At 50.7% G+C, this 9,047-nt stretch overlaps 1 protein-coding gene across 1 annotated transcript; it reads right to left on the minus strand.

Annotated features, from left to right (window-relative positions):
• Nucleotides 1-3,679: 3,679 nt before the first annotated feature.
• On the minus strand, nt 3,680-4,994 carry LOC147234351 (uncharacterized). The gene is made up of 2 exons (XM_086146184.1): nt 4,207-4,994; nt 3,680-4,092 (listed from the first exon to the last, which is right to left on the minus strand). Exon 1 carries the CDS (start codon nt 4,770-4,772, stop codon nt 4,266-4,268), a length of 507 nt encoding a protein of 168 aa, XP_086002310.1. The 5' UTR covers nt 4,773-4,994; the 3' UTR covers nt 3,680-4,092; nt 4,207-4,265.
• Nucleotides 4,995-9,047: the final 4,053 nt, after the last annotated feature.

The following is a 9,047-nucleotide window of genomic DNA, read 5'->3' on the forward strand; positions in this document are numbered from 1 at the left end:
AAGGTCACGTGAGGGACCGCCACCTCCCAGGTTGAAGCGGAGACTTGTCCTGCTGTGGGACAGCAGAAGAACATGAGCCGCCTCCGTCCATCGAGGACCTCCTCGTGACTGACTGGACAGCAACCATCACCCTCATACGGTCAATGGACGGCTTCCTCCTTCTGTCACAGTGAATAACTCTTGCAGGTTAAACATCTAAATCATTGCAAACGCAGATTTAAAGACTTTTGATTTCGTCTACGGAGAAGAAAAGATCTGCCTGCAGGTTTGGACGATGGTGAAGTCGGACTGAGATGGTTTGGACATGGACACAGGAGGGATGGAGGAGATCTGGGTCAAAAGATGCTGAAGTTGAAGGAAAACCAGAGAGGAGATCTCTGGACGAGCAGGTCAGATGGTGTGAGGGGGAAGATAGAGCTGTCATTGCCAGTTAGGAAAAGACAGAAACAATTCTTGTTGAAAAAGAATCACCAAATGACAGATCATGAAGACGTGCCATAAACATCTGGTCGGTCTGTCCGCACTACTTCAGGAAGGATCTAAAACCAGCCGTCAATGACTTTCAGTCATTTCAGCATGAAGGATTTTTCAGTCAAGTCAAATATTATGGCTGTGATGGATCCATCAGTGATGAACGTAACGATATCACATACAGTCACCGCTCCTGACTTTTAGGAAGCTCCTATAGTTTTATGGCGCCCGAATTAGAACACAGTTTGAGACGAGCGAGAAGATGATGGCCGCAATAAACGACTGACAAACTGAATGACTGGGATTTACAAAGACTCTCCAGAGCAGTCAGTTCACAGCTTTACAGCTTTAAAAAACACCGACCTCTGAGAACAAGCAGGAAGTCAGACGCCGGAGCATCTTGGAGGCACGTTTGAAATCAACACCGGCCCCTGCGTCCGTGACCTCTGACCCCGCGGGGACCAACTAGCCATCCACCACGTAAGACGGCTGCCGTGGCGACCCATCTGCAGCCACCTGCTGAGCGGCCACGGACGGGGATTTCAGCTGCTTCCGGAGGAACGTCCACCTCAGGTCAGAGGTCAAAGTCAGACACATCTCTATAACGGTCTGCTGAGATGATCCACGCCGTCACGACGCTAATCGATACTCGCTGATGATTGGTGAGATGAGCAGCTGAAGGAACACCGGCCCGCTGGATCATTCAGACTCCAGGAGGCTCTCCGAGCAGAAGAACTCTGCCAGCAGACCTTCTCAGCGCTGCAGCTTCTCTTGTTTTCATTCATGTGGGGAACTTCTCTAAGCTCATTTCTCTGGTGTACATCCTGGAGCCACACACACACACACACACACACACACACACACACAGATAGTTATCAGTGGCTGTCAGCTAAGCGTCCTGCCTTCATGTGGGGTGTGGAAGGACTCCAGGATGAAGATTAACTCTTAATTCCCTCTGCACGCATGCACGCGCACACTAACACACACACACACACAAAGTCTTGACATTTATCCATGATGTGTTTTCACACTTTAAGTGGGACTCCAGCTCTCTCACTCTCACACACACACACACTTTGCTAACACACCAGATTCTTTTAACAGCTCCAATTAAAAGGAAGCTGAGTCCAAAGTCCTGTCACGGCCAAATCCCCCACACTTGGCCGGCCGCCCCTCCACTCATGAGGAGCCAAGTGGCCAAACTTCCACTCCGGATCGGGTGTGAGGTGCAGATGGACGTGGACAGGAAAGGCCTCGGGCGACGCCCCCCGAGAAGATATGGCACCCCGTCGGAGCGGCAGGAAGTGATTCCCCTTCAAAGAACTGGAGGGGAGACTTGAGACCTGATAAGGTATAAGGTGGCGGTGCTTCTCCGCGCAGGAGGTCCAATCAAAGCCCTGCGGAAACAGAGTCCGTTGAAACGTTTGGGATTTTCACCTCATCCGTGCCTTCTATTCGCCGTGTCGCTTAGTAGCGAGCACACGGTGTTATTTCAGTTTCGAGGGCAGCGCGCGTTCGAAGAAGAGCAAAGACATTCGACTCGTGAAAAGGTTTAGCTTTCATAAGCTCCTTAGATCCAACTCCATTTGCCTGAAGCTGGAACAGTAACTATTGGTCTCGTTCTGGCTGCCACCAGACCTCGGCTTCCTAACGGTAATCCACGACTTCACCGGCAGCGCCAAAGAACGCCAACAAAACATGACTGTATGCTAATTCACCCATTTCAATGTCAAGAGCAGCAAATAGTGATGTGACGATTCTTGGGCCGCTGACTCGGCAACTCTTATCAGATTTAAGAGAAAATAAATTAAGGCAAGTTTTTGGTTGTTACGGCCGCCAAAGCCGAAGGGATCAAAATCCGAGAACTCAAGGAAGTAGTGCAAAACAAAACCTTCTTCATCAGAGCGCAGAACGACCGCTGGCTGAGACACCATGTCAGCAGACCTCCGGTTGCAGATGGAATAAACCTTCATTACGTGCTATAATAGCCCTGCTCACACTGATCTGGGTGCATCATATAGGTGAACTATAAACATCACACCGAGCTCTTCAACCCTCCGCAGGAATTCACTGTGATCACCACGGCAATCGGAGCGGCCCAGAACGACCCGGAGGCCAGACATCCGATCACAAGCCGATGGATGCCGGCGGCCCAGAACGACCTCCATCCATCAGGAGGCCCGTCTGCGCCCCCAAACACAAACACCCTCGGGGTCATTTATGGTCGGGCCACTTGGCAGCCGGAACAGTCGCAGGAGAGCTCTGCGGAAAGACGGGTCCTGAGCTCGGCCGGCCAGCGCCGGCCAAGGACACAACCTGCTGCGCCGCCATTTTATCCCGTTCTGATTAACAGCCACACAAGGAGAACCAAGATAACGTCGCTCAGAGTTCCGGCTCCCGGCGTTTCTTCACATCTGAGGAAGCGCCGGCCTGTTCGGGGAGCCAGGCTGACACCGCAGTGATTCATTGTTTGAAGGCGAGCCGCCTTCGGGTTCCACCTCAGTCACTGTCACACCAGCAAAGCGAGTCATCCTGGCCGATGCCACGGGTCCTTCCGGGACAGATTCTCTGGTGGAAAGAAGTCACACAGGACGGTCTGAAAGCAGCAGTGACCGGCGTGGAGACCCGGCGCCTGCACCGGATGACCTGATTGGTCGGCTCCCAGGACTTCCATGCTGAGCAATACTGCCACCGAGTGGCGGGTTGGTGGTGTGGCAGGCTGGAGGAACAACTTGGGCACAGGGATGTTTCCCCATTTCAAACTCTTTGTTCATTCACGTATCAGACAAGAACACACAGGATTATTTTACCAGGCAATCTGGCAGTCGCACCATCTAACGGACTTGAACACAGCCGCATCTGCTGGACTCGGACCGCAGCTGCCTCGCAACCCACCGCTCCGTGAAGTAAAAAGTTGTCCCAATTACCTAGAATGTGAAGTCCTGAGATCTGTGTGAGGACACAGTCCGGTCTCAAAGGTTACCAAGCGTGGGGGCCAGAGTACTACAACGGAGAAGGAGACCGAGTCACCGTTGAGTGAATTCATTTCATCATGGACACATTGTGAAGTAAAAAGCTGTTGATCCAGTGAAGATCAAAAGTTCAAATCGAGCTATTCTGCAGCTCCGGGACCAGGATTTAGGCTTGCATTACCTCCTTTATGGTTTTAGGCAGAACTGGGAACAAAATAGAAACAAATACCCCGATGGGAATTTCACATGGTACTGATTTTATTTAAAGCACTTTATAAAGCTCAACGTTGCATACAATTTCACTCAAAGAGGACACGAATAGCCACGACATTCACCCTGAACCTCCGGAAAGGTCAACACAACCAAAGGGGCATTAAATGTCACCTCATGTCCGTCAGGTGCAGACCGACGCCGGATGCGCTGCTGCTGAGGGTTTGTCCTGCAGGCTCACCTGGAAAACTCTCAGACAGGGACAGTGACAGGACATTTACCTCCGTGGTGAGATGGACAGTGCAGTGCAAGGAATACCTGGCCGCCTTTACCTGGACTCCACGGCCAGTGGTGCGTTTGGTTCGCTCCTCCGGGCGGCGCTGCGCGGCGCAGGGGCTCAGGAGCGCTCCCTACCGGGCGGGCAGCGTCCAGTGCGCCACTGTGGGACAAATAAAGCCCAACCATGAAACAAACACAGGCGGAAGAGGCTAAAACACACACACACACAAACAGGTGGTTCTCTTTGGTTGCCCCCGCATGTTCCAGTCCACACCTTCTGTCTGTGTCGGTCGGACAGGGCCTCCAGCGGGCCCCGGGCCCGGGTCCATGTGGTTACCAGTACCGGCCGAACAGCGCCTCGAAGTCTCTGAGCTGGAAGGCGAGGCAGCGGTCGTAGCCGCAGTCCGGGGCCGCGTATACCGCGTCCGGGAGCGGGGGCGGGGACTCGCCGGGGAAATGCGAGTCCTGGCCGGGCTCGGCCATGTCTCCGTAGACGTTGCTCATCAGGTACTGGGTGGTGTTCCTCGGCGCCATCGCGCCCGGGTGTCGGGCTTCCGCCGGGGCGGCGGGCGGCGTCTCCTGCCCGGCGGTCAGCGCTCCTGCGGCGGACTCGTTCGGCTCGGCCGCCCGGGCCCGCTTTCGATCTCGGCGAGGGCGCTTTCGGCCGTACGGGCTCCCTGCGTCGGCGCGCCCGTCCCCGAGCGCCTCGCCGCCCTCCGAGGCCACGCCGCGCCGTCTCCAGGTCCACGTCGTCGCCGGCGTCCTGGCTCTCCGCGTCCCGCTGGCGTGTCCGGAGCTGCTCCCGTCCATCATGGCGGTGCACATCGCCGGGCAAACCATCTGCCGGGCTCCAAGGAAGCGAGTCGGTGTCGGCGAACCAGCCGCTCGATAAAAATAAAATAACTGACCGCCTTCAAAATGTAAAATAACAAATAACAAAAGTCCTGTATTATATAGCGATGCTCTTTCTTCGATAAAACACGAAAAAGTATCAGAACATTGGTGACTTTGCGGAGATCGGGTTGGCACAGGCTAACAAAGTGGCTAGCTAAAGAAGAGTCTTTCTGCAACGTCACGCACACGTTGAATTTATAGCCTCGTGACCCAGCACTCCTCGCGGCCGGACGTGACGACATGGCCGCGCACCGAGAGGTGCTGCCATCTAGCGGCACGGAGGGTAACTATAACGCAACACTTATTCACCCACACTAGGGGGCTATGCAACATCACGTGTGTGTCTGTTTGTCTGTGTGTGTATGTCTATGTGTGTGTGTGTGTATGTATGTCTATGTGTGTGTGTGTATGTCTATGTGTGTGTGTGTGTGTGTATGTGTGTGTGTGTGTATGTGTGTGTGTGTGTGTGTGTGTGTATGTGTGTGTGTGTGTGTGTGTATGTGTGTGTGTGTGTATGTGTGTGTGTGTGTGTGTGTGTGTGTGTGTGTGTGTGTGTGTGTGTGTGTGTGTGTGTGTGTGTGTGGTGTCACACAAGCGGAAGCTGTGATGTCACACAACGGACGCTGTGAAGGAGGAAGCTTGAATGTCACACTAGAGCACTTGGTGGTCAAGCGCTGTAATCCCTCTTGCTTTTACAGCACTTCAATGGAAAGTATTTTTTATTGTCATTACCATTATAAAGGCAAATCAAACGCACAGATACAAACATCACAGAGGATGGAGACACAGTGCAGTGGCAGCGTGTGTGTGTGTGTGTGTGTGTGTGTGTGTGTGTGTGTGTGTGTGTGTGTATAGGAAAGGGATTTGAATACTGCTCTGTGTTATCTAATCATCTATCCTCCCGTGACTTCACATTAAAATTTGCTCCCGTGATCATAATACACCTCTTTCAACAATAAAATTTGGCAACTCGGTCATTTTGTCTGTTTTGTTTTCCTGCGGGTCCAACTGAAAATTTTCGCTGTGACTGATTACACCAAAGACTTGAAACACGTGTGTTTTGACCCTGTAACGGTTTGAAGTAAGATCCAAGTCAGTGAAGTAAGGTTTGTTTGCATAAGGTGGTGTCGAAACACCGGTGGACAAAGGCCTAATCTGAGGACTGGACATGATAGATGCCCCCGGAAGAAGTCGGGACGGACGGAGAACAGCCAGCTGCCAACATTCAGCGGTGCGCACTTTACAATTCCCAGAACAGACGCATGACAGACGGAGCCACCGAAGAAGCGAAGAGCCCCTTATTCAGTAAGGGCCCATAAAACGATCCTGTTAAGTGTGCCGGCCTTTTCGGGAAATCGGCATCACCCTCAGCCACGCAGAACTGGATGAAAGGGTGACGCTGCTTTTTTTTAATGCTGTAAAATGATAAACATCCCTTCTAATCTCATCTCTGAGAATGGAGTCCGCATTTACAGCCGCGTTCGCCGAAGGATTTATTTGTTTACGACTGCCGAGTCATTTCTTTCCTCATTATCACGCAGGGAGCCGTCGGTCTGAGAGGAGGTCAGGCCAGGGAGACGACTATCATTGCTCTCATTTGGCTCAATAATTACATTGCTGAGTCGAAGAAACAACAGCGCTGATGTGAGTGGAGCTTTATATTTCTAGCTCGGATCTCATGCGCCGCTCGTCTCCTCTGCAAACAGTCAGATAAACAAATAACCCGGTGAACGGTTACGAGCATTTGACTGAGATCATATCATGAGAACATATGTGGGAATCCATATCGATGTGCATATGTGTGTGTGTGTGTGTGTGTGTGTGTGTGTGTGTGTGTATTTTACTGATATAAAGTAAAGCAATCTTCTTCTTCTTCTTCTTTCGGCTTTTCCCTCCAAGTGTCACCACAGCGAGTCCACTGTCTCCATCTAATCCTATTCTCTGGATCCTCCTCTCTCACACCAACTGCCTTCATATCTTCTCTCACGACGTCCATAAATCCTCTCTTTGGTCTTCCTCCAGACCTCTTGCCTGGCAGCTCCAATTCCAGCATCCGTCTACCAATATATTCTCTATCCCTCCTCTGTCCATGACCCAACCATCTCAGTCTGGCTTCTCTGACCTTCTCTCCAAAACATCTAACATGCGCTGTTCCTCTGATAGACTCATTCCTGATCCTCTCCATCCTGGTCACTCCCAAAGAGAACCTCAACATCTTCATCTCTGCAACCTCTAGTTCTGCCTGCTGTCTTTTGGTCATTGGAACAGTTTCTAGTCCAAACATCATCGCTGGTCTCACCACTGTCTTGTACACCTTTCCTTTTATTCTGACTGATGTTCTTCCATCTCTTGGTACCCCTGACACTTTTCTCCACCCATTCCAACCTGCTTGGACCATCTCTTCACCTCTTTTCCGCATTCTCCGTTGCTCTGGACTGTTGACCCTAAGTACCTGAAATCCTCCAGCTTCTTGATCTCCACTCCCTGTAGCCTCACCGTTCCACCCGAGTTCCTCTCATTCACACACATATTTCTGTCTTGCTGCGACTAACTTTCATTCCTCTCCTTTCCAGAGCATACCTCCACCTCTCTAGATTTTCCTCTACCTGTTGTCTGCCCTCACTACAGATCACAATGTCATCCGCAAACATCATGGTCCATGGGGATTCCTGTCTAACCTCATCTGTCAGCCTGTCCATCACCATTGCGAACAAGAAGGGGCTCAGAGCTGATCCCTGATGGAGTCCCACCTCCACCTTGAACTTCTCTGTTACCCCTACAGCACACCGTACCAGTGTCTCACAGCTAGCATACATGTCCTGCACCAGTCTAACATACTTCTCTGCCACTCCAGACTTCCTCATACAATACCAGAGCTCCTCTCTTGGCACCCTGTCATATGCTTTTTCTAGGTCTACAAAAACACAATGCAGCTCCCTCTGGCCTTCTCTGTACTTTTCTATTAGCATTCTCAACGCAAATACTGCATCTGTAGTACTCTTTCTAGGCATGAAGCCATACTGCTGTTCACAGATGCTGACTTCTGCTCTCAGTCTAGTTTCCACTACTCTTTCCCATAACTTCATTGTATGGCTCATCAACTTTATCCCTCTGTAGTTGCCACAATTCTGCACATCCCCTTTATTCTTAAAAATAGGCACCATCACACTTTGTCTCCATTCTTCAGGCATCCCCTCACTCTAAGATCCTGTTGAATAATCTAGTCAGAAAATCTACCGCTGCCTCTCCTAGACACTTCCACACCTCCACAGGTATATCATCAGGACCAACTGTCTTCCACTCTTCATCCTCTTCAATGCCTTCTTTACTTCACTTTTACTAATCTCTGCTACTTTGTGGCCTACAATAGTTGCCTCTTCTACCTTTGTCTCTCTTTCATTTTCCACATTCATCAGCTCTTCAAAGTACTCTTTCCATCTTCCCATCACTCTTCTAGCATCTGTCAATACATTTCCCTCTCTGTCCTTTATCACCCGGACCTGTTGTACATCCTTTCCATCTTTATCTCTCTGTTTCGCCAACCTGTAGAGATCATTCTCACCCTCCTTACTATCCAACCGAGCATACAAGTCATCGTAAGCCCTTTGTTTTGCCTTTGCTACCTCTATCTTTACCTTTCGCCGCATCTCCCTGAACTCCTGTCTATTCTCTTCAGTCCTCTCAATATCCCACTTCTTCTTTGCTAACCGCTTTCTCTGTATACACTCCTGCACTTCCTCATTCCACCACCAAGTCTCCTTATCTACTTTCCTTCCAGATGACACACCAAGTACTCTTCTACCTGTCTCCCTGATAACACTAGCTGTAGTTGTCCAATCATCTGGAAGCTCTCCCTGACCACCCAGACCCTTTCTCAACTCCTCCCTGAAAACCATGCAACACTCCTCCCTTTTCAGCTTCCACCACTTTGTCCTCTGCTCTGCCTTTGTCCTCTTCATCTTCCTCGCCACCAGAGTCATCCTACAAACCACCATCCTATGCTGTCTGGCTACACTCTCACCTACAACTACTTTGCAGTCACTGGTCTCTTTCAGGTTACCTCGTCTATACAAGATGTAGTCTACCTGCGTGCTCCTACCTCCGCTCTTATAAGTTACCCTATGTTCCTGTTTTTTCTGGAAAAAGGTGTTCACTACAACCATTTCCATCCTTTTTGCAAAATCTACCACCATCTGTCCCTCGGCATTCCTATCCTGGATA

Source organism: Fistularia commersonii, chromosome 5, assembly GCF_037954325.1.
Source record: "Fistularia commersonii isolate RoL2024-O1a breed Wild chromosome 5, RoL_Fcom_v1.0, whole genome shotgun sequence".
In the NCBI taxonomy this organism is placed as follows: Eukaryota; Metazoa; Chordata; class Actinopteri; order Syngnathiformes; family Fistulariidae; genus Fistularia; species Fistularia commersonii.

Bases quoted from the DNA above. Each gene is read 5' to 3' on its own strand.
- LOC147234351 (XM_086146184.1), bottom strand. From the start codon at position 4,772: ATGGTTTGCCCGGCGATGTGCACCGCCATGATGGACGGGAGCAGCTCC.